This window comes from Catharus ustulatus, chromosome 14, assembly GCF_009819885.2.
Source record: "Catharus ustulatus isolate bCatUst1 chromosome 14, bCatUst1.pri.v2, whole genome shotgun sequence".
NCBI lineage: Eukaryota > Metazoa > Chordata > Aves > Passeriformes > Turdidae > Catharus > Catharus ustulatus.
In genome coordinates, this window is record NC_046234.1 from 8,428,426 (window position 1) to 8,453,720 (window position 25,295).

A 25,295-nucleotide genomic window follows, 5' to 3' on the forward strand; every position below is an offset into this window, starting at 1 on the left:
GCACAACAGCCCTCCCTCAGGTGTGTCCCAAGGATGGCACAGCAGCACAGCTCAGGCAGCAAGCTGACTACAAAAGAACTGCAGCTGGGTATCAAAGTATACAGAAAATATTTGAAGAACATCAGATTTTAGAACTTGAGCATGTGTTGCTTGCAAAATCAGTATGTTGTATTTTTCAAGTTGTACAATTGCTTTTCAAAACAGATCCTTCCTGTCCTCTCTGTTGGAAATGGTCACTAGAGAGGAATTGACTTACACAACTGAGGACAAAATGCTGCAGACTTCAGGGCTTTTGCAGCACAACATTTATGTGTGACATCTAGTGCAGGGTACAGAAGTGTTGCTGCTCTACCCTGTGTGCCCCTTTTAGTTAGAGGTTGTCCTTGGGCTGCAGAAGTGTTTAAAAAGTTTAAATCCCACCTTAGCAGTGAATATGATGTTGAAGGAATCTTTTTCCTCTTTGTAATAGCATTTCTAGAGGGACTAAAAAGTCTGCCTTAAGCAGAACATTTCCAGCCTAGCCACGAGATTGCTAAATCCTGGTTTTGGGATCAAACCTAGTATTCCTTTAGAAAAACTGCACTTTTCTGCTCATCATTCTGGTTGCAATTTGCAGTGCCCCAGTGGCTGCAGATTACAAGAATTGTGCCCTGGGTATTGGGCAACAAAGGGTGAGGACCCCTCTCCTGCTGAGCTTTCCCTGCAGCCCTCCCTCCTCCACAGGCAGGGCCAGACCTGGCTGTGCTGTCCCAGCTCCTGTCAAAGCCACACGGTGCCCTCGAGTGGCTCTGGCATGTCCCCAACAGCTCAGCCCTGCCAGGAGCCTGCTGAGGTTAACTGAAATAGCCAAATCTGTGTGATTAGTTATGAGAATAAAAACTTCTGCAAAAACATACCAGACATCAGGAAAGAGCCTTAACTGAAGCTGAGGTGTCCAGAGCTGTGTTCAGGTGGTGTTGAAAACTATTTTAAGGCTCCAATGATCAAAGCATTATTTTCCTTTTTTAACAATAAAGCTGCAAACACAAACATTTACCTGTAGTTTAATGTTTATAGTGATGGATAGCACCTAGAGGCCCCAACCAACATTTGAGCCCCCTCAATGTCTCTGCCCCAAGGAGCTTACAGTCTAAGCATCAAGAATCAGGAGAGAATAATAACCATGTTTTCTTTTATAGATCAGTACGGTCACGTGAGTTACCTGCTCTAAGGCACAGAAGGTGTGGTGGGAATTAACTCCATCTCTGGAATCTCTGCTGCAGGTCTCAAAAGATGTTCCTTCATGTCTAGATCACTTGGTAAAATGTTACCCCTTTGTAATTCTGTGCCTGAAGGTGATTAACGTTCAGGACTCTTGTCTAGGGGAGGGCCAGAGCAGAAAATGGACCTGTCACAAGCACAGCTGCTTTACTTTACTTTTCTGTGGTCATCTCACAAGCTTTGGGCCCTGAAGCTGCCACAAGATGCTCTGTACCTTAGCCTGGAATAGGATCTCTTGTCTTGGTTTTACATGCTGCAAGAGAAGCCCAGATCTAACAAAGAAGCACCAGTCAGGCACTGATTTACTAAACATGGTCCACTCCATTCCATGTCCCCCACATCCGAACACTAAGTTTTGGTAAACACAAGACAGGGTGTGGGTAGCAAAGGCTGGGAGAGTCCTTTCCTTTGAGAGCTCCTTGGCCTTAGCATCCATTCTTCTGCTGTTTTAGGACTAGGAATTGGCTGCTATGTTCATATTAGACTTCTGCAGAGCCAGCAGCAAGAAAAGGGCTTGTGTTTACATGAAGAGACTTACTATTTTATTTCAGCTTTGGTAACAAGTTCCTGACTTGGAGATAGCAGCAGGTTCAGTTTATTACTACATGCATCAGCAAACCAAACTAAACTGAACTGAAAGATATACATGGCTGAATTCCCACTCTCTATCAACATATATAACTGCAGCTAATGGAAAAAAGACAAAGCTATTATTATTTTGCACTTTAAACTAAAAAACTTCAGTTTCATACTTGAAAGCTTTAGAAATCAGCACCAATCTCATTGTATATCACTGCCACCTGCTTAGTCACCAGTCCTATGTCTTTTGTCAAATGTGTAAAACAAGGAGATGTCAGATGCTCCATGTTTACAGGGATAACTGGAAGGTAGGAATGAACAGCCATTAGCAGATAAATTACTTAACAGTATTCAATAAACAAATACACATCACCTGTATGGAGGTGATTCATTAATTCACAAGTTAGGTTGTATTGATAGTCAAGGTGGCAATATACAATGAAAATATTAAAGTATTGTCACTTGACAGAGTCCTGCATTGTCAGGGAGCTGTTTATACACGAGGGTAAATGAAATGCTCTGACCATAGAAGCTGAACAGTCATGCATATAAAAGTGATCACTTTTCAGCTATTGCACAAGTAGTGACACTCTTTAGACATACATAGGCGGATTCTTACAAACTGACATCAGAAAAACTGCATGCACCATCTTTCAAGGCCTTATATGAACTATACATACACAAGAGTTGCTGTATACTGTGAATACATTGTGGATGTGTATAAATTCACATAAGATTAAAATAGTAATTTGTAAATAGGAAGGTTTCCACCAGCTTATGCTTTATTTTATTCAGAAGGTTTTTTAGTGTGTATACTATCTTGGATAAAACATATGACACCATTTCAGAGTTGAAGTTTCATAGAAGCATCATCCTAAATGCTTTGGTAACTGGATATTCCTAAAGGACAGTTTTGGTTAAACCAAACTGATTGCTAAAATGTGAATGTGACTTGTATTCTTAAAAGAAGGATATAGAATATGGCTAATAACGTCACATTTTCACAAGGTGGTTTGGGATTTCTAAGCACGAATAAAACCACTGATAGTATGGTGTACAACATTTAAAACCCTGATCAAAATTACTTCAGAATAATTGTGCATTCCCCAAATATATCAGCTTGGCAACTGAGGAAGGAAATGAAAAATTAAATGAATAAGTTGGCATAAGAAGGGTAAATTCTCTCTGTACCACAAGTTTCATAATAAAATACTGTCTTATCTTTTAATTTTAAACATAAGGATTTTTAGATCAGTCTGGTTTGTTTCTAGATGACTGAAAACTTAGATTTAAAAGGTGTTTACACAATATACACATTTCATTACTTACAAAGAGATAATAAGCTTAAAATTTCATATTAAAAATACAGTAGGGTTAGTAGCACCATGAAAAGTGTTTTTCAAAACTGCAGTCTTGTTATTTTAAACATACTCAGTGCGTCGTGTTCTCTGTTCTCTTGGTAGATCAAAAAGGTGCCATTTTGGTACAGGGAGAGAAATGAAAAAATTCATCTTCTGATCCTTTGTGAACCTCGAGTGTTCTGTTTCCAAGAGGTCAATTCTTTCATCTTAGCTCTGTTGTCAAATATATACTGAACAACACTTCGTTTGGCACACGAGTGAGGTACACTTGAATTTGAATGGTTAAAACAGTTTGGATTTTTCTTTTCTTTCTGCACAGTAGCACCATTGTTGCAGCTGGAAGACAGTGCATCTTAGGAATTTTCAACTGTTTTATAAAACATTCTCCAAGATGTTACGTTGTCTTCATGCAAACTTGACAACGACTAATACGCGTCCTCAAGTCTCCAGCTTTCAGTGTCTCAGACTGAGGTTTGCTGGTTGACAGACACAAAGGAAAGGTTGGATTAGGTTTTTCTTTGCAGTTCCTTTCAACTTCTACTGAATTCACTGTTTCATATAAAACTTAAGTATGTGAGCAGGGAATGAATCCTGAATTTCAGAGTTTTTCTAAGAGATCATTCTGTCTGTTCCCAGCAGCAGGTGACACATGCTCCGTTGTGTCAGTATCTCAGTGTCCCCAAGGTATGCTAAGCACCTGTTTTGGTCTGGCAGGGGATGGAGCACAAACACAACCCAAGGGGAACGTGAATTGTGTACATTTGAGACTATTTCTGGGGTCTGTTTCTGGCCTTTGGGTTGCTTAGTTGAAGAGTACTTTAAAAACACATAAAAAGTACTGCTACAGTCAGAACTGTATTTAAGTGGTAGCTTTACCAAATAATTTATTTTTATTTTGAAAGGGTAACAAGATGGGAGATAAATATAATTAGTGTAATATGTGTGTACACAAATAAGTCAATGGGTTAAAAGTTTCTTTAAAAAAATAGAATGAAAAAGGAAGTTGTTTTAATGGGAGAAAGAAAACAGTAGAGACAGAAATCTCAAGGGTGCGTGGCAATTACTAATAGGAAGTTTTCACTGGTGAATTACCAATAATCAACTACCCAGAAAACTGAAGAGTGATGAATTATCATGTCAAGTACCCTGATTGTAGGTGTTACACAAAACCAACTTAGGGGCCACCACTGCTCAGAGCATAGTGCCAGCCTGTGCCACAAAGCTACACTTTTCAATTAGGTGGCAGTGGGAACATTAAGACTTTTTTATCAGCACACAAACAGGGCAGTAGCTGTTTATTCTATGAAATGAGATGATTCTTCAGTGAAGAAATGATTTGCTACTCAACTTGAAAGGGAAAAAGTTGGAAGAGCTGAGAGACTTCAGCTGAAATGCTGACTGCAGTGAAGTTGAGGACAGTTGCAGCCAAAATGTCATCCTGTTTCCTTCTGCAAAGTGTGGAAGAAAATGCTGGCCATGGAAGGTAGGAAACCTTCTTCATACAAGATTTTTAAAAACAAGTCATATGAACCTTTGCCTTAAAAGATTTAGGTAGAGTTGATCTTGCCTATCCCTTGTATATCTGTGAACTACCTTTCCAAATATTTGAGTTTATTGAAGGATTTGGCAAGGAAAAAAAAGGAAAATTGTTCTTTTGGGCTCCAGATGTAGTAAACACAGTAGGACTACTTTCAGAAGAAGTACTACGACAAAATATGAATAAGAATTGACACACAAAGAATCTGGCTCCTTGCAAAACAGAATATGCCCTAGCATATTTTTACATAATATTAAAGGTTTACCAAAGAAACACTCGAAAAACTGGTTGTGAGGGGGAAAACAAGCTAAATTATTTCCCTATACCCCTATAAACAAATCTCTTTTGATCTTTGGAATAAATTCAATTTCTAAAGCATTAATTCTGGAATAAAGCAATAGACAAGAAACAGGTTTTCTTACCTGAACATTTCTGACACCTCTACAGTTGCCAGCCAGAAACTGTATGAATTGGCATAATAATTACAGGTGCCCCGACCATGGCATTCAATGAACGGCGCTGAGCGGAATTCTTCCAAACAGGATCCAGGCGATGCCAAGGCCTGTCCAGAGCCCTCTGCTCCAGCACTCGTATGCTAGTGGAGGAAAGAAAGACACAAACAAGGATCTTAGGTGTTAAAAATTGTACAGCACAGCAGTCAGCTACTAAAAAGTCACTGTTCATTCTTGGCAGAGACAATGTGGTGTCAAGACACCTCCATAAACGTTGGTGACACTGGGATCTGTGTACAGTCAATCTTCCCTGCTTTGGTTAGTGATCGAAGGTAAAAGCTTACAAATGACAACCCTTGCAGTTCTTATCAGTGTCCTAAAGCAGCTGAGGACACAGGTGGGCAGTAGCTGCTTCTGGAGTTAGGAGGCAGTTCTTACCATCATGAAAGAGTAACCAATCCAGAGGGAGTCCCAGCCTGGAGGACATGAAGGGATCTGAATGGTTTGACTGTGGACAGCTATCACCATAGCAGGAGCTTCACACACAACACATCTGGACACAGGGGAAGTACCAGAGAAACATGTGATGTTAAAATATAATAGGAGTATGTTTTATTAAGAATTCTTAAACTGAAAAGGGAACAAAACTCACCGCAAGAGGCTCACCTATTAATCTAGACTTCTATTTCTCACATATTTTTAACTGCAATAAGAGTATTTTGGAGCTCAAAACTGTCTGTATTTTCACTACATTGGATAAAATACTGAAAATGGTAGCTGTGATGCCTTAATCCTAAAGCCAATGGCTCCTATATTCTTCCTGTCCATGGTGATTTCACACTGCTGACTACAGAAATTGCTTGTTTGAGAAGAGCTTGTACAGCCTCTGTAGGGAGATGAACCTCTGCAGACAATGAATACTTAAAAACAAACTGTTTTTCTGGTCTCTAGAACAAAACATGACAGATTTATCTCTTAATACCCAGCCTGCATGTTGGAAACACACGGGTAAGATGTACTATTTATCCAGATATTACAAGAGTCCTGATGCTTAGCCTCACCGGCTGATGAATGGCTGGATGCTTTGCCCAGTCAGTGGCTCCATGCTCATCGGCATCGACTCTGGGGTTGACAGCCAGTAGGAGTAGTCATTCCTTGATGCAAAGTTACAAACATTGTTGATGTTGCAGAACATGAAGGGCATGGTGCTGAAACGTCTAAGACAGCTCCCAGCAGTACCTACAGAGTAAGACATACAAGAGTTTTCACTTCATTGCTTTTTATAGCAATTATATAGCAATTGCTTTTCATATCAATTCTTTGAGAACAGTACTTGTGGATTCTTCCTCTCCCTCCTGTGAGTGCACAGTAAGTGCTATCACATGGGGGAAAAAAACTTCACTTCTCCATTTTGGTTTACATTCTTTCATCCTGAATTACAATGTGCATCCTCTGGAGATAGCAGATTTTAGTATGCAATCCCCATCCTCATCTAGGAAATCTCCAAGACTGCTGTGTCTTCAGAGAACCTGAGCATTTGAAGAAGCAGCTACAACACGTTTCCTCTTAAAAAGAGAGCATACAGAATATCTCACCCAAATCCTGGCCATGTGCTCTCTCATTTCCTTGCACGTATAGAAGAGAGAATCCATCATATATTCTTGAAGTTCCCTCTGGACATAGTGGTGTATCCCTGGTCTGGCTGTGCCGAGTTATAAGGAATCCATGAGCAACAGAAGCTGTTCCAGGAGGACCAGGTGGGCCTTGCAAGCCATCAGGACCAGGAGGTCCTTGTAGTCCTCGTGAACCTGTTCACATCAGAGAAACACAACACACAGTGTTGATTAACACCATTGCCTGCTCCTTTAGGACTGACATAGCTCTGAAAGATTGTTGGTCTCGTGATTGAGTGCTTGTGTGTTAAGGCACCTGATATTTGCTAACACTGTCTTCCCGGATTTTTAAATTTTTTTTTAAATTTAAGCTTGGTTGAGTCAGGTAGATTGTCATAGGTGGTTGTAACAGTGGAACTTGTCTGTGTTGCAGGGGTATTCTGAAGTTAAATACTCTCAGGGCTGTCTGGCACTATGATAACTGCAGAGGACATGGTAGCCAATCGAATGACTTCAGTCAGCTTCCCACTTCCAAAACAGATCTGATGTGCAGCTTAAGATAATGTTGAAATATCTTGCTCAAGATCACAAAATAAATGGCAGAGCCAGAAATGGGCAAGTTTCACTCCAGGCCATGCTGTGGTAACACCTGAGCCAAAGCCCATCAAAATTAATACAAAAGCTGGTGCCAGTTTTGGCACAGGTTACTACAAGTGGAAATAAGCTGGAACAGCCTTGAATGGGAGCAAAAATGAGTCAAGTCACTGAGAAATGTATCAGAAAAGGCTATTCTTGAACAGCAGTATCAGGAAATACAACTATAAATATTTAGACTGTGTTATTCTGCAGTCATTATTTACATTTTTTTACTAAAATAATGCTATCAGATTTCATACAGCTGCACAGAGAAAAAGGAAAAAAAGGTGTTATGGATTTTTGTCTTCTTTTTAACTGTTTTAATTCTAATACCTTTTCTCACAAGTTGCAATAGAGACCTACTTAATATCTGTCACCTTTAGAAAATTGTCCCAGTGTCTAGTCTGATTTGTCATCGTAGTCCAGTAGTTCTAAGCAGTACCTAAATGATAGTCCAGTCTCTTAAGCTTGAGGTAAAGCATTTGACGATGTTATTCAGCAATTGCCAGCAACGTGTTGGTGCTCAGAATATTCCAAATCAAAGTATGTTCAGTTGCTTGTATTTTTGCATTAAAAAAATCCTAAAATTATGATTTCATCATTATTCCCATGAAGCAAAGATCTTCCTTCCCAGCATTGGCTCCATTCAGAAATGGAAGTCTCTTTTTCCACTGAGTCCTCACAGCATAAACACCATACCTGGCTGGCCTGGAAGACCTCGCTCTCCTTTTCGTCCTGCTGGACCATCAAAACCAGGAAGTCCATCTCTCCCTGGATCACCAGGAAGACCAATTGGACCTAGAACACACAAAAGCATAACTGAAATAAAAGCTTTTGAAATCTCACTACAGAAATCTTCAAGTTGTCAGTGACTCATCTGTTGCTTCTTTCTAATTCATAAGAACAGCCCATTAAACCAGATGTATATGGTGGAATCCTGTGTTTCTCTATTAACCCACAGTTCAGTTCTCTCTTGCCTCTTGCTGAGCTCAGTAACTTCTCTCTGCAGCCTGTGCCATGTCACTGGCACTGCCAGCTGCACTCAGCCACACTTGTGGTCATGTCCTCTGCAGCCACCTTGGATCATACCTGGCAGTCCCTGTGGCCCTGGCAATCCAGGTGGCCCTTTGGACCCAGGCTGTCCTGGAGGACCTGGGGAACCAGGATCACCTTTGACAACAATGCTTCGTCCAATGGTGCCTGGTAAACCTGGTGGACCTGAGAGCAGGAAGATTGATATTAGATAAACCAAGGTGGAAGACACCATTAGAATCAGTTTCTGTATTTCAAAATCAGAAACCAAGAGCTCCATCATTGCAAAAGAAGTGTAAGTGTATATATAAGACAAAAAAGTGACTTTTGGTGACCCCCTCTAAGAACCCCTCTCATTGGAGTTAACCCATATAGACTAGATACAGAGTATAAAACATATTAGAATTATTTGTAGGGGCTAAAAAGTACAGGTTGGAATTGTGTTGAAGATCTTGCTCACTTCACTTTGCTGGCTGATACCAACTCAGTCCTACATCAATGTAACAAATTCTGCTGTCAGGGAGCAAAAGTGACAGTGCCACTACCCAAGACTCCTACCTGGTGGGCCCGGCAGTCCCTGGCTGCCCGTGAGGCCAGCGGGTCCTGCGGGTCCAGTGGGACCCTTCATACCTGAAACATCAAATTCACACAGTTACCCAGTGAAAAAAACATGCTGTTCTACAAAGTCTGGTGCAGGAATGGCCTAAACAGGCTGTTGTTAACCAGCTCAAAATGCTGGTTAAATAGCTGGGAATATCCGTTGAAATACCTGGGAATCCTGGAACGCCTGGAACCCCAGGGTCACCCTTCATTCCATTGAGACCCGGACGACCAGGATCCCCCTGAAGAGAAGAGCTGCATGTTATTCTTTCATCCCAGCAGTTCCAGAGAACCAGCATGGATCAGGTGGTTGGGGGACAGCCAAGCACACTGGGGGCTGTGGAGGGCTGAGGCCATAGGGTGGGAACACGAGGCTGCATCGATATCCAGCTCCCATAGGAATATAGCAGGCACATCCTGCCTAGATACTGGGGGATGGCTAAGGAAAGATCCTCTACCTTGCTACAAGACAGGGTATTAGCTATCACATTTTGGTTTTTCTTTTATTGTGTTAAATTGCACGTTCCACCCAAATATATTCCATTTTTATAGGATTTTAAAATGAACTAGAGGAAAACTCCATTTCTTGTCCTACCTGGCGTCCAGGTGGTCCTTGATCTCCCTTTGGACCAGTCAGGCCAGGTGGACCAGGCGGACCTGGATTCCCTTTTTCCCCTTTCAGTCCTCCACTGCCTGGTGGCCCTCGTGGACCTTCTGGGCCTGGTGGACCTTAACATTGCAAAACAAATATGCACACATCAGTATATATCATTCATTCTTCCCAAGTTTGTGTGCCTTCCATGTTTAAAAAAATCAAAATAGATATTTTGGCTTAACTTCTCAGCTCTATTTCAATGCTAAATTCAGAGTAAACTAGAAGGAAAACAAATAAGAAGAATTATTTGCACTACCCAAATCAGGAACCAAGGCCCCCTATCTAGCTGATGAAGCAGGTCTTTCCAGAAGACAGTGCAGCTCACCTGCATTGGCAGCTTACTGGTGACCAGACCAGTGCCTTTACTAGGAGCCAAGAAACCCAAAATTAGATGGTACAAATATCCTCTCTGCTGATCTGCATTACATTCACCATGTCTTAAGTGCCTCTTAACAGTCTGAATTCCTTTTGTAAGCTAGTCTCAACACTAACAGTACAGTGTAAACACTGTAGTGCTGCTTGCTTTTTAGAATTTGACAAACCTATTAAGGAGCACACGTGTACTGTCTCCTGACTGTTGGGCACCAGGAAGGTCATCATTCTGCCTTGCCTACATAAACCTGAGTTGCAGAAACTCTTATGTTGAATGACTCTCCCTCCAACTGATTTTTTTAATCTTTAGTAGACTCATGCTGTGTAAATCTAATAGAGAAACTGGGCTGGTCTTTAAATATTTTGCCCTTGCTACAGCCAGATTAATCCAAAGCAAAGCAGTGGGTATAAAAGTAACTTTCATATCTGGAAAACTAAAAGATGAGACCTCCACCTTTGTCCCATCATCTAAATGGAAGGTAACTAGTATTAATTTGTGGCAAAATAAACAATAAGCAAGAGCAGCAACAGCTAATAACACTTTACAAGTTAGAGCTCACAACTGGATTAACAAAAGGATTTTTTTGCAGGACAGTGTTATGGCATTCTCCCCTATAGTACAAATCTAACAGCATTTATCAGTGAGCTGGATTTTCATTCCTCCTGCAGCCTTGAATAACTTAACACTTCCTTTGACATCCTCATAGTCTATACCCAACGGATAAATTTGATGATTTCTATTTTTGCATGCAAATCTGAGTATAGAATTCCTTCCCTTTTTAAATCAATGGCAATTTGGTACCAGATTTCACCCATATCCTGTAGCAGTTTCAGTGACAGAAAACATCCCATTATGCGAGGATTTTTTGTGTTCATTTTGCTCTTTCATACTGGTTTAGTACTGTACACATGGAAAATTGTACCAGGTTACCATCTGGGGCATGCTAACCAAACCCATATGGTCTGCAGAGTAATCACAGCCCTTAAAAAGACAATCACAGAATTACAGGAAAACATCTGTTTCTCTTACATCAAGTACAACGCAGTAAAACAAATTGCCCGAGTTAAGAGTCTAACCTGGAGGCCCTGGAAGGATCAGAGTTCACCAAAGCCCAATGATCGATGTTAGAAGGGTCAGACATCACACAGTACAAAACAAGATTACTAGTTAGAAATAGCACAGATGACAGCATATACACTACACAACAACCCATTTCACCAGCATATTTTGAATTTACAGTATAATCCACATGCATGCATAAAACCACACATGAATATGCAAACATAGGTATTTTCAGATACAAGTTATTCTGGTCACTAGGCTCTACTGAAACAAATTTGACACTTCATTTAACAGCAAACTTAAAGCTTCACTACAGAATGTATTATTGCTTTAACATTACAGCTAAGACCTAAAACTGGTTAGTCCTGCTCACATAGGGTTTGGACTATGTAACCATTTCACTGACAATATTCAGCCTCACAGAGCCTGGAGCTTGGCAAATAGGTAAATTGTGAATTACAACTTACTCTTGAGCAAAATTCTGCTTTGGGCAGGGGGGAAGTGTGACTAACAGGAGGACTTATCACCACTAATCAGGTATGAGCCTCAACTATCTGTGAACAAAATTCCAAGACTGAAAAGCAGGCTTACACCCTCTTTGAAACTGCAAGCAGGATTAACATGAATCAACAGGGCTGCAAATGCTGTAGGCAAAAATACAGCAGAACTTGCAAATTTAGAATGTTGTCTTTATTGTTGGCATTTTTTTGTCTTGATAAAAATATTTCAATATGCTAATTTGCCTGCTCAAGGTTATATGGAGAATGGCATGTGATAACATCCTTAGAAAAATGATTTAAATGTCCTCTCTCAAAAGATAAGTTGATTGTCCCCACAATGCTCCTAAGTTAATATATATTTTAGCTCCTGTGCCACTTGCATAGCTCATGTCAATGAAATGATTTAAACATATCAACACATTATCATGCAATTTGCAGCTAAAAACTACAATAAATACACATCAGGTTTATCTCACAGTACTATTTATTACATATTTGGTAAATTATTTAAAATAGTAACTGTAATACCATTGTTAAAAATAATGACATGGACATTTCATTATTAATGTTAAGTACTTATAAACTATATTTCATTATAGGTAAGTTTTGCTATGATTTATAAATAATAGAATTCATCACTGAATTCTGGCTGATCACAATCACAGGATGGAACAAAATGTGATGCAATTGCTCAGTTCCTCTCAACACCCCATGATGGCAGCTGTCTTTGAAAGTGTGGTTACTGCATGGGTGACCACAGTTAAATTAAAAGGTAAAGCCACATTCCCTTTTTTTGACATGGCTGCATAAAGATAGGATTCAAACATCAGCGGTTACCACATTTGCTACCTTGTGGTGCTTAGGACAGCAGGCTGAAAACTAAAATGTATTCCTTTATTAAATTTTCATATCAGTTCTTTGCTGCCCAAAAGTCATCATAGCAAAACCAAAGACATCATTATTATTAAATAGATATACCAAGTCAGTTTCAGTCTAGACACAAATGTTAGGATCTTCCCAAGTGTCAGTTTGTGCTCTGTGCTGAAACACTAAATTTACAATTAATGTCTGGGAATTACTATGTTCTCATGAATTCTGTCCCACTGCCCTAGCACCAGGGAGGGCATGGCTGTGAGTTTTATTTTCATTAAATACTTGTGGAAGGAAGAACTTTCTTAATTTCCTCTAAACAGGCTGGTGAAGCTAAACAATGGGAAATGAGGATGTCTCTGCACTGAAAGCTTAAAAGGCTCTAAATTTGGAATCTAAAGCATCACTGTTAGCCTATATAAAATTTCCTACAGATACTGTTGGTATAAAAGAAGCATCTGATTTATTTAAGTCACTCGAGAGTGTCCAAAATCAACAGTAGCAGGTGCTACAAAATGTACAAAAATGACTACTGTCACTTGCCCAAGCTGCAACATACAATTATGCAGCAAGGCATGGGAGCACGGTGCAATGAGCTTTTTTAAAAAAGCTGAAAATCAGAGTATATTGTTTCCAACTGCACAGAGGAAAAAAAAAGCTAAAAGAAATTTCACAGCTGGGGACTCTTTATAAAAGCCTTGCAAATCTAGACCCACATGGTCTTTCACCATGGGCAGAGCAACTGTGTCCTTCCAATGTCAGTCCTACAGCTAGGAGATGGCTGAAAGCCAACTCTCAGCATTTTTTCCCACCACAAATTAAAAGGTATGTCTGAAACATGACTCTGCATATCTACATTTAGACAGTACAAAAGTAATACATTCATTTTCATGCAAAGTTATTATTTTGGAGTTATGGGGCTAACCTGAGGGACCTGGGAGTAGGGGGTCAGAATTCACCAAGGTCATCATTAGAACAAGGGGAAAAATATCAAAATTGTTAGAAATACCAACAAACTAATGTATTCAACTAAACCTTTTTTAATAGATTTAGCTCAATATTCCTTTACATACAGTATGCAAAACACCAAACTATTATTATTCATAGCAAGGAAAACAGACCTGTGAAGTAACAGCACTGTTCCATTGCCCTAGAAATGGGCTTGATTTTATAATGAATTAATAAATCCATCAATGTTTATTTTAAGGGTAATTCAGTTGGAGTCAGATAGCTACGTCATGTTTGACTTCATTTCTTTTACTAATCTTAGAATATACCCAGAAGTCAGCAACAAACAGTACATGTAAACAGCTTCTGGTTTTATTTCTGTCCCTAGAAGGGGTAATTTGACAGCCACACAGCTGCTTTTATGAGTAACTGTCTTATGTTGGAATGTTACAAAAATCAGCATTCCAACAATAGACTCTGTTATCATCAGAAACAAAAGGCTGGAGTGCTGACTGTACCAGAATTGCAATAATAGTTTGGTTTATCCACATTAGTTCACACATAACTGAGCAAAACAAATGCTTCTCTTTATACATTGCATGCAACAAAAATGGAAATAAGAGAAAGAAAGAGAAGAAGAGAGAGAACATGGCTGAGCAGAACCTCACTGGTTGTTTCCCCTGCTCATAAACCTACACAAAATGAGTCCCACCATTGCTCCACCGTCCCAGCTGATCAGAATCAGTAAACACTTGATTTAGACAGGGAGGGGGGAACAGGATGAGCAGCTCCATAAAATCCCAATGCTACAGCAGAGCAGAGAATCTCAGTTGGTACTTTTATTATACCTCAGAGGTTGCTTAGCCTGGTTTGCTTTTAAAGACTTCTTTAAAGTTTGGAGATACCCTCTAAAGAAACTTCTAAAAATGAAAGCCTACAGTGTTACGGACCAATCACTGTCCTGGGCCAAAATTTTAATTGCTGTAGTACTCTATATACAGAAGAATTAACAAAGTCAAAAGCAAGCTGGAGCTACAAATGTGCTGCAGGGATGCTCCACTGCCTGGTTAGAGCCCCTGAGGCACAGCAGGGAGCCAGTTTCTCCAGGAAAAAGGGGGAAGGCATGCACTCCTCATTCCATTAACCAAATAGGAAAGCAGGAAGACATTGTGACTGGTTGGGGATTATTAACCCACAGAATGGTTGTTTCACATCAGTCACACACAAAGCAGGTTTAGGATGAAACACAATGGAAGTATTTTTACTGGGACTAAAAGAAAACCTCATTATACTGGTAAACAGCACCCCAGTTCTAAGGCATTATAGATGAAAACCAAATGTTTATGATGACTCATTTTTTAAAAGCACACTTAGGGTATATGAGTTCATAGCATACTCTACAAAAGAAAAAACTCATATTGCCATTGATAATAACATATGATTCAATTCCAGCTCTAGGGAAAATATTTTGATAAAATTCCATTGAAAAAAACCATTATTCAGTGTGACTGCCTCCTCTTGTGTCAGAAGCAAGCATGAGGAAAAAGCAAACCTTCAAATCTTTCCAAGTGTATACTGCAAAGCTGAACCCTCCCTTGATACCCAAAAACCAACAATATCTGTGTTGGAGTTATTTTACAAATGTACTAATTCAAAACTAACTTTCCTCAGAAGAAGTTTTTAAATAAAAGAATAATTTGAGGGCAATAAATAAAAATATTACTTCACCATTAATCTGCAAAGGAAAAAATCCCTGTCATCAACCAATGGCTCGGTTTGAAAGCAGCCTCCTTTAGGGAGAATATCAAGCCCATTATGTGAGATGAATCTTAGATGTAGCAAAGTACTTCTGGATTAAAGATCCAGCAATAAGTTTGAGCTGGAGCTGTGGCAGGTTCATTTAAATTAGATCTTTTATCTAAATGCAAATAAACATTCTACAACACAAAAAAGTCATAAATTTCTAACACAGGCCAGGTAGTTGCTCAGCAATGTTAACTCACTGTAGTGTTTTCTCATTCCCCAAATTAGTTGGTGCAGGTACAAAATGCAAACATGGAATGGAAAGATGAACACAGCACGATGGAGCATAGAGTCCGTGGGAGCCACGTGACACAATGGAGCAATGACTTGTGTTACATGGCCTGGAGATGAGAAGCAGTATCCAATCTGATCATGCTGGGAAGCTAGTGGGAGTTTGATTTTCATGACTCTTAGATTGATGGGGTTGTTACTTTTGTTTTTTGTGCGCGGTGACATTTGCTGATCGCGTGACAGCACTGCAAAGGTCTCAGGTGTTCAAAGGTCAAACCGTGCTTGTGAGTGATTATTGAGCCAGCATGCGGAGAACCTCCCGCGTGGGAACACCTTTGATTTTTGCTGCCAGGCATCAGAAATTTAGAGAAACTGAGGCTGGTTTATTTATAGATACTGGGGATTTTTGGCAACAAAATTTTCCGGTTGCCCACACACCTATTCCATGAGGCTTGGCCCTATCCATCCAAATAAACTGAGCCAATTTAAAGGCTGATGACCTACCAGCAAAATATCAAAGTACTGGCAGATGTTCACAGGCATGGATCATGCTCTTACCTGGCCTTCCTGGAACACCTGGTGGGCCAGGGCTACCTTTAGGACCTTCCAGAGGTGGTCCTGGTATTCCTGGTGGACCTGGCGGGCCCTGCAGACCAGGGAATCCCTGGAAACCTGGTTCTCCCTTCAGACCTGGAAGTCCAGGGGGTCCTGGTGGGCCAGGTAACCCCAGTTCTCCTTTTTGCCCTGCAAAATATCATGTTTGTGATTACTGTTACAAATTTATATAAAGCCCAAAAACCAAATTGCAAAGTCATTTTTCTTTCTTGCAGAAGGCACAAATCTGGCTGGAACTCCCCTTATTTGCAGAGTGAGACAGTGTAAAATTGTCTAACATTCAGAAAAGAGTGAGGGCTAATAATTCTTGCAGGAGAAAGCGCTATAGCTTATAACATGTTAAAAAGTCTAAGTCAATGATGCTGCAATCCATAAAAATCCTTGTAAGCCTACAAATAAGGCTTTCTGTGAAGAAACCTGCCAGTATTAAGACTTCATCTTTTTTTTTGAGATACTGTTGACAATTAAGACATACTTGCAAAATTTTCAAATAAGCCTGAAGAATTTAGGAGCTTTAATGCAATGAAGAAGAGCAGTGTATCAAGTAACTATACTTTCAAAGCAGCTTCATTTGTCATCTGTTGGATGAATGTTTTATTTACTGACAGAAATTAGTGAAGTTCTACAATGCAATAGGCTCTTGCTCTGTGTGCATTTATTCTGGCTGCATAATTGCTAATTTACAAGATACAGTAGTCAGTAATAAAGTGTCTTTATTGCTGTGATTAATTTAAAACAGTTTGCTGAGGCAAAAAAAAATTATCTGCATTCATTTGTTACAGAAAATACAACACACCCTTCTTGGTTTTGGTGGGTAAATGTATTTTACATTGACCCTTTTTAATAAAGGGCAACAGAAAAGCTTTACCTGACAATCCTGGGAGTCCTGGGGGTCCTGGACGCCCAAAACCTGGTAGACCTGAAAAAAAGATAGATTTAGAGAAAAAATTAGAAAGAGTATTTAGCTTTCAGGTCTTCAGGAACAGGAACATGAGGCTTAGAACAATGAAAGTGGAGTTCATCTAGAGTGATTCCTTGAGATTACTTGAATTCTCATTCACTCACCAGTCTTCCCCAAAGCTGGAGGTTTTGCTATTGAATGCACGTTCTTGCAATCCATGTTCTTTCAAATTTTGGGAATTACTATGTTTGCATTTTTGTTTGAAGATCTATCTTTAGAGCAGGGATTATGCTGTTCATCCACTGTGTAATTGAGCTGAAGCAATACAGCTACCATGGAATATGGGAACAGGGGCTGGAGTTAAAGCTGGGTAATAAAATCCAGGAGAGCTGACTGAATTCTTGTCCTGTGCTTCCCTAGCAGCTCGCCAGCACCCTTTGTGAGCCACCCAGCACCCAGAAACCACGGGAGCAGCTTTGAAGGTGTAAGGGCAGTTACAGGAAAGAAAGAATAGAGGAAGCAGGACACGTCAATGCAGAGTGAAGAGGAGGAAAGATGCAGGAAGGACCTAACCTGGTTCACCCTTCTGACCCGCTGGTCCAGGGATACCATCTCGACCAGGTTGTCCCTTTTCCCCTGAAGGCCCAGGAGGGCCAGGACGACCAATATCACCTAAAACAGGGACAGAACACATTAGCACAGTCTTGCCTAAACTGCAGTAAAGAAAACCAGCATCCCCTTCACCACCATCTGAATCTAAAGGTATGGTAATGCAATAAAATATTTACAGGGGTATAATCTAAAAATTAAACCATTCTCTCTCTCTCCTTTGACAATTTAGAAAAGGCTTTTAGGCCTGTGAATTTTCAAGAAATCACTGTTTGCTAAAAATATAATGCTTCCCTTTAGAAAAAAATTAGGATTTTTCTCCTTTAAAAACAGGTTAGACCACAGTAATACTTAGCATAAATAAAGCTGGTAAGTACAGAAACTTGACTTCTTGTTTCAATAGCTAATGAATTGACAGCAAATACAAGTCTTCAAAAGAAAGTTAACATTTCTTTCTTCACTGTTTAATTTCAGTTAATTAAGTGCGTGCAATTGTGTTTGAACACCCATATACATACAGACACATTTCCACGATGCTAAAAAGATAACAAAGGAAGTGTTATGTTTTTCACAGAAGCATCTGATCTCTGCTGCACTGTCCATGCTCACCTACTGGCCCAGGTGGTCCAGGCAGGCCAGGATTACCTGGAGGGCCCTCAATACCTTTTGGTCCTGGAATTCCTGGAGTTCCTGTAAAGTGCAGGCATTTCAGTCAAATAATGAACAAAACTGACTTTCCAGCAGATCTTGAAATGCTACAATCTGAGATACCCTGAGTAATAAATGAGCTAATTCTATCAAGATACTGTATTTATGCTCATTTTCACAGCCTTACAGCTGGTCAAGGAGATGAATTATAAAGCAAAGAATGTACAAAAACAAAACATACTGCTACAGCTGCCCTTACTGCTGCTCTCAAGCCTCCTCTTAACTGTTGAGTGCTCATGGCCAAGGACACAGCAACTCTGGCAATCTCTAGAAAGTTACCATTTTAGAGACAGGTGTTTCTGCTTGACAATAAATTGAAAGCATTATGAACTGGGATTGAATCCAAATTCCCCAATCCTCTTTGCCCTTCCTGAAAAAGGAACTTAATAAAAATGGTCTGAAGAGTTTACACTAGATTCTCACCCTACGGCATGAGCTTAGTGGGAAGTAGGAAAAACACCTGATCTGTTGCAGTGTCTGTTCTGAACAGCACCTGAGCCTGCAATACACGTTGTGGCTGTTCAGTCTTTCAGGCATGACATGAAAGAGAGGGTAAGAACTGTCAGGTTCGTGGTCAGGTTTTGTTTTCTTCTAAACTTCCTGCTGTCACGACCACAGTTGTAAATTCCCTAATTTTCTACATCAAAGCAGCTCAAGCATATTTGTAAAACAGCCTTTAGTGCTGTAAATGCAGCAGAGATAAAAACTTTGTTTCTTTTGAATAAAAAAACTGACATATACCCGTGAACAACCTCTAATATTTTTCTAAAGAACAAAGTGCAAAACTTTATTATATTTCAGAGATTTCTCTTTAGGACCTATTTTTTGGATAATAAATTCTATGAAAAAAGCGCTAGATTTTCCAGGATGGTACTTTTTTATTGATTCATGAAGAAAAAAATATGGATACTTTTTTCTTACCCCAATATCTGTGTGTTAGAGGAGGTAAGAGTGAGTCCTATGGAGAGTATTAACTAACAGAGCTGCTCCATCCCCTCAGAGCAGATAATTTCAGAAGGCACTCATAGCAGATGCATTCCCACACTTTTGTAGTGACATTTCCAACAGCACAAAGCTTAGAAGCAGCAAATTGCCAGAAACTCTGAGAAGCTGGAGTCTCCCCCAGTTACCCACTGTGTTTAGCTGTTTGTACCAATATTGGCAAGAGGGGAAACGAAAAACAAAATCCTTTAAGAATTACCTGGGAATCCAGGAAGACCTGGTTCTCCTTTTGCACCTGGACTGCCTGGAAATCCAGGCAAGCCAGGATTTCCAGCTGCACCTTTAGAGCCTGGACTACCTGGGTATCCAGGCAAGCCAAGATCTCCCTAGAAAACATTTAAGCAGAAATAAGAACCCAGACTTTTTAAGATAGGAAGGACCTTATTCTATGTTCCCCATTCTACCGCCACATCAAGGTCACAAGAATATTGTGTGCACCTCTCCTCATATCCAGTTAATGTGAATCATCTCAACACAAAATTAGGCAAAAAACAGCAGTAGTAAAGGCTTCAACAGTTTCCCCCTATAATTTTGTGTACAGTACCATAGTTTTTCCTCAGACCTGGCCTACATTAAAGAAATAAAGCATCTTCCTTTCTTCCAGCAGGATCAGAGATTTTTACCCCATGGTAATGCAGAATAAAAGAGAAATCAGTGCAGCTTTAAAATTTTAAGCAGCAGTAACCATGCTATATTATTAGTAAATTGTTCTTAAATGCAAATCTTAATTTTTTAGGAATTAACTACATAATTAGACAGGAGGACAATGATATCAATTGTGTAAATCCCATAGCAACTATGAAAGTGTCACAGTGAAGATTAGGTCACTAAGTAAACCCAGTTTGAAAAGTCTGGTAAACAATCTTCTCCTTTAACCTGATAAAGTTATATATAAATATTTTCACCTTTAAAATGAGAAATTTTTATCTCATCTGAAAAGTCAACTGTGCTTGTTACTAATATATTTATATACGTATTTACAGTTATACATAGTATATATTAAGTAACAGTTGGGGGGAAAAAAATCAACACAAAATTTAATTTCCTCATGGAATTTTCAGTTGAAGAATTTTGTTAAGGTACCTTTGGTCCAGGGGGACCAGGAATACCAGTGCTTGAAAGACCAGGGTCACCTTTCTGTCCTTTCAGTCCAGGAAATCCCGCAGGCCCAGGTTGCCCTGGACGTCCTGCTATTCCTTGGTTGCCTTTAAGCCCAGGGGGACCTGTCCAAAATATAAAATGAAATTTTAAAAAATAGAAATAAAACTTATGCAGTAATTTACAGAAATAATTCAAAATACAGCAACCAAACTAGAAAGGCCTAACCATTTGCCTGGCTGGCCTAGAATACCTATTTTTTTTTACTTTTAAAACCAAACCCAAACAATTACCTAAAAACCTCAATTATATATAGGGCTTTATGCAATCCTCATCTTCATTGCTATTATTACATACTAGACACAGACAAAGTCATATTTGGAGTATATAAAGGAGAACACTGGCCCAAAAGAAGTAAAATTCAAGCACAGACTCACCTGGAAGGCCCATCTCTCCCATAGCTCCTTTCAATCCTGGAGGTCCTGTTGGTCCTGGCTGCCCAGGAAGCCCCATGTCTCCCTTGATGCCTAGGACATGTGTGATTGAGTTAATTAATGGCAGTAATTACAGGTTTCTGATGCCCATGCATTCTCATATGAGCATGCTTATCATCTGATTACAAGCAGTGGAGTTGCTTTAGGCCTCATACTGCTCCTACTTGCTTTTCCAGACTTATTTGTAGTAGGTTTGTTGCAAGCCAAGATTTGATCAGGGCCGCTGCTTATTTGTTTTGAAGATCAGTCTAATGAAATAGGTCGAATCTCAGTCCAGGATTTAGTCACCATCTGAAACTAGTTTGAGTCCTGGATGGTTAACAATATTCCCCAAGCCCAACAAAATATTTAGAGCAAGGCCTAGATTAGACACAAGGAAGGACTCAAGATTTCAGATAAATTGTTATAGCTGTGCAGAGAACAGAATTAGTTTTCTTGTTCCTTGCAATTCTTTAAAGCACATATTTGACACCCAGACAGCCTCTGCAATATATCCACTTGGCCATTTTCAAAATATAATGCTTAGCAATATGAGAATAAACATACAAAATGAAAGTCCTATTGGCAGATTCTGCAGTCACCTTGCTTGCTCAAGCAGCAAGTATTTTTCCAGTCATCCTAAAAGACACCTTAATCTTTACTGGGATCAGTTTAAATCTGCTCTTGGGTCTGTTTGAATGAAAGGGCTTCAACAAGCATGTGTTTGGATAATGACTTTACATGTCCCAAAACCGTTCTGCAGTTTTAAGCACAAAGCCCTAAGGTTAGTTTAGATATTAGAAGATTAACATCCCAACTCCATGTGATAAAAACACATGCAAATCTTTATTCATCAAAGCTGTCCAGCCTTGTTTACTGACCTGGCAATCCTGGCAGACCTTGTGGGCCACTAAGTCCTGGTGGGCCTGGGTCACCTGGGAGCCCTTGATAACCTTTCTGGCCTGATAAACCAGGAATACCTCAAGGGAAAAAGACACATTCTATTGTTATTACTGTCACTACTACTGTACATTATCTTTTACCTTAAGAGATCAGAAAACAAAATATTTGTCCTGGAAAATTTAAAATTACTACAGAACAGGAACAATAGAAGTAAGTACAGAGAAAACTAACTTCATGACTAATTCAAATATACTTCATTCAAAGGGCTGCCTTCTGGATGAGCAGTCTCCATTCTAACCTTTGCATTCACCTAGATTATTTATACACAAGTCAAATTACATTGCTACACCAAAATCACTTTGGGACTAATATATTATAAAAATGAAGGCAGATGTTTTAGCAGATTTTTACAAATTCTATGTGGCTGTTATCCCATAAGAACTTTGTGTTGCTCTGCTGACATAGTTAAACCTGCCTTCCACAGAGAAGGAAAAAGAGTGTCTTAGGATCCTATCTAGGCTTGCAAGAAATTAATACAATAGGTAGATTAGCACAATAATGGCTGGGACAGCATTAGGGAAATGCATTCTGGTTCTCTCTAGAGTAGAATATTTTTTACTCCTCTCAAGATTAATTTAGAGTTCAAAGGAAACCCCTTGGTGGGGGAGGAGAGGGAAGCCAGCAGGAATGAGAGAACACAGACTTGAGAAAGACTTCCAGGCTGCCAACTTCCCAAGCAGAAACACACACAGAGATGACAATTAGCTCACAGGTGGTACAGAGAGACATCCAGAGGGAGAATACAGAGGTGGTGCATGAGCAGATGACCTGAGCAATTTCATCCTACATGGCAAAGACAAAAAGGCCTTTGAGACAGCAGGGATGCAGTCAGCACACCAACTATGAAAACTCTCTTACCATGCTCAGGAATAACCCCTAGAAGACCGAATTGTAATCCTGCTGAAAGCACCTTACAAAACTGCCATGTGCCAAATAATAGTAACAGCTAATGAGCAAGGACGTACAAACTAACCATAAAGAGGAACACAGCCACAAAATCCCTTTAACAAAAGCCTAAACCACATCTATATTCCAAGTTAGTGAATGAACAGTAATGGATTCAGTTACAGCCCACCACTATGTGTCTAGGAAAAACCCCCTCCACATATCCACATGCAAAACTCTTTACCTGGAACACCCGGCTCGCCTTTTTCTCCTTTTGCTCCCAGCTGTTTGGGATCAAGTGTTCCAGGTGGACCTGGCAGACCTGCTTCGCCTTTGATGCCTTTCTGCCCCACTGGTCCAGGAGGCCCTGGTGGACCAGGTAATCCACTATTACCTACAGTAAGTACAGCCAACAAAAGAGAAAGAAAAAGCAACCTTAAGGTAGGCTAATGTATTTGTCATGCTTTTTCTTACATAGGCATTCCATGATTTATTCATGGAGTTGGAATTCACCAAATGATCAGGCAGTTTATGGGAGGTGCTCCACAGCATCTTTAGCCCTGGAAAAAAGCTGAGTGAATGGAATGCACAGGGATGTCTGTCAGCTCTGGACAGCACAGGAAGCAGCTGTGCCTGTCTGAGCCACTTCAAGAGCTCCAAGAGCCCCACCACACTGTGCCACCAGCACAGGGTCACAACAGCTATAGCAGCTTTGGATTCAGAGCCCCCTTGTTCTGGAGAGGTGAATTGGGTTTTTGTCTACCAAACTCTTTCAAAATTCATCTCCATCAAGAGGTTTGGGAAAATGCAGAAAGGAGAGACTCTTTGTGATACCTATATAGATAATTTTTGATGACTCCATAACACTAAGCCACTGATTTTCTTCTAACTGCTGTTTTAAGCAGACTTCAAAATATTACTCTGTTTCAATGCCATCCTAAGGAATCCAAAGGAAACGTTTCTAAAGTAGCTAACAATTCATTACATCAACTAAATAGTGATTGAATGCTATGGCTTAAAAATGCAAAGCAATTCAGAACATCAGCACAGTCACAAGACAATAACTTAGGCAGGTCCCAGAAATTAAAACCTAAATGCTGCTATTACACAACCTCTTTTAACACAGGACAGGGAAAACAGCATTCTGCATCCCTTTCAGGGGTGAATAAAACAAACATTACCTTTCAAGCCAGGCAGACCATTTCTTCCAGGAGTTCCTGGAGGCCCTGGAGGACCAGGAGCTCCCATGATGCCCATCTCACCTTTGGCACCTACAAGCATTGAACCACATTGTCATTCTGAACAGAAACTCAAACCTATCAGGTACTTTAAATTTGCTTCCCTGGATCTCTGTTGTATTTATTAATCAGCATATGGCTGTTTTGAAGGAATTACAAGCACTCATTTATTGTACAAATAAAAATCAGATAAAATGACACTTGAAAATTGTGGCAATTTTTCCAGGTAGGTCCTGAGAAGAAAATTTGCACTGCTCAGCTATGGTAGAAAGCGTGTTTATATCTCCAAGAGGTTTAGTTACTGGTTTGAAACAAACAGTAGTTGGAACAAACTTGAATTTATTGAAAGGTAAGAAGACAATTAAGTATACACTACTTCTAGAATCTTTTGTATTACTCCCTCTATTCAAGAGATTATCAAAATTAATTTTTAATATTTCTATTTCAAAGGGCAAAACAGACCAGCTTAACTGAATAGTCTAACATTTAGAATATGGAAATTAATACTTAAAACTAAATAGCATTATTTTCTTTAAACATTTTATTCTTAATTACAGCACTGACTAAAAAAAAATCACAAAATAAATTAGAGAACATAAAGATGATCAAAGACATGTCTGAAAGTTATGAAAAATAATAATGTATGAAATATTGGTAACAAGGATTTTGATGCAACCAATTCTGTTACAATCTTGGGTTTTTTTAAAGTATGAGAATAATGGTTACATATATCTAACTTTAAATAAGTAGGATAAACACCTAATTGCATTAAGCTGGCATGGCCAAGCATAAAGAATTTACCACCTGTAACTGCAGTTTGGTCTTTCTCCACAGGTAAAATACATGAACTTACCTGGAAGTCCAGGTATTCCATCCCTGCCAGGTGGCCCAGGTGAGCCCTGAGGCCCTGGTAGTCCAGGGGGTCCTGGATATCCTGGAGCTCCTTGGTCACCTGGAGGACCAGGAATATCGAAGCCTGGAGGACCTGGATCCCCTTTCTCCCCTGGAACGCCTTGCAGCCCTAGACAATGTTGTTAAGACATCGTTTAGCAAAAGGTCAGACAAGGCTGAGATCTGTGTGGCTGGGTATTGTATCATAGGAATAGTTTTAGTTGCAATCCACTGATGAAAACCCTGCAGTTCTTCTAAAACCATTTATTTTTTAATGGCTTCTAAGTGTTAGAAGGCCATGTTGTCCTGAAGAGAAACATGACTAAAATTTTACTAAGATGCAGCAAATGCAATTCAAATAAAACCCAAAGGGAAAACAACACTCTTCAACAACATATTA

At 39.8% G+C, this 25,295-nt stretch overlaps 1 protein-coding gene across 5 annotated transcripts in view; it reads right to left on the bottom strand.

Moving 5' to 3' along the window:
- Window positions 1-1,027: 1,027 nt before the first annotated feature.
- Window positions 1,028-25,295, bottom strand: part of COL4A5 (collagen type IV alpha 5 chain) — a 76,383-nt gene continuing 52,115 nt past the window's right edge. For 3 of the 5 annotated variants that reach the window (XM_033072111.2, XM_033072110.2, XM_033072114.1), the window contains 23 exons: window positions 24,858-25,025; window positions 23,948-24,037; window positions 23,011-23,160; window positions 21,800-21,898; window positions 20,883-20,972; window positions 20,431-20,570; window positions 19,547-19,673; window positions 18,247-18,327; window positions 17,602-17,700; window positions 16,996-17,046; window positions 16,071-16,256; window positions 13,456-13,464; window positions 11,175-11,183; window positions 9,666-9,799; window positions 9,240-9,312; window positions 9,029-9,100; window positions 8,528-8,656; window positions 8,138-8,236; window positions 6,785-6,997; window positions 6,251-6,428; window positions 5,628-5,742; window positions 5,160-5,332; window positions 1,028-3,676 (listed from right to left, as the gene is read on the bottom strand). In XM_033072111.2, coding sequence (XP_032928002.1) covers window positions 3,595-3,676; window positions 5,160-5,332; window positions 5,628-5,742; window positions 6,251-6,428; window positions 6,785-6,997; window positions 8,138-8,236; window positions 8,528-8,656; window positions 9,029-9,100; window positions 9,240-9,312; window positions 9,666-9,799; window positions 11,175-11,183; window positions 13,456-13,464; window positions 16,071-16,256; window positions 16,996-17,046; window positions 17,602-17,700; window positions 18,247-18,327; window positions 19,547-19,673; window positions 20,431-20,570; window positions 20,883-20,972; window positions 21,800-21,898; window positions 23,011-23,160; window positions 23,948-24,037; window positions 24,858-25,025 — 2,567 coding nt within the window. In that variant the 3' untranslated portion in view covers window positions 1,028-3,594. The remainder of the gene's footprint in view (window positions 3,677-5,159; window positions 5,333-5,627; window positions 5,743-6,250; window positions 6,429-6,784; window positions 6,998-8,137; window positions 8,237-8,527; window positions 8,657-9,028; window positions 9,101-9,239; window positions 9,313-9,665; window positions 9,800-11,174; window positions 11,184-13,455; window positions 13,465-16,070; window positions 16,257-16,995; window positions 17,047-17,601; window positions 17,701-18,246; window positions 18,328-19,546; window positions 19,674-20,430; window positions 20,571-20,882; window positions 20,973-21,799; window positions 21,899-23,010; window positions 23,161-23,947; window positions 24,038-24,857; window positions 25,026-25,295) is intronic. The other 2 variants (XM_033072113.2, XM_033072112.2) reach the window with 1 other exon arrangement.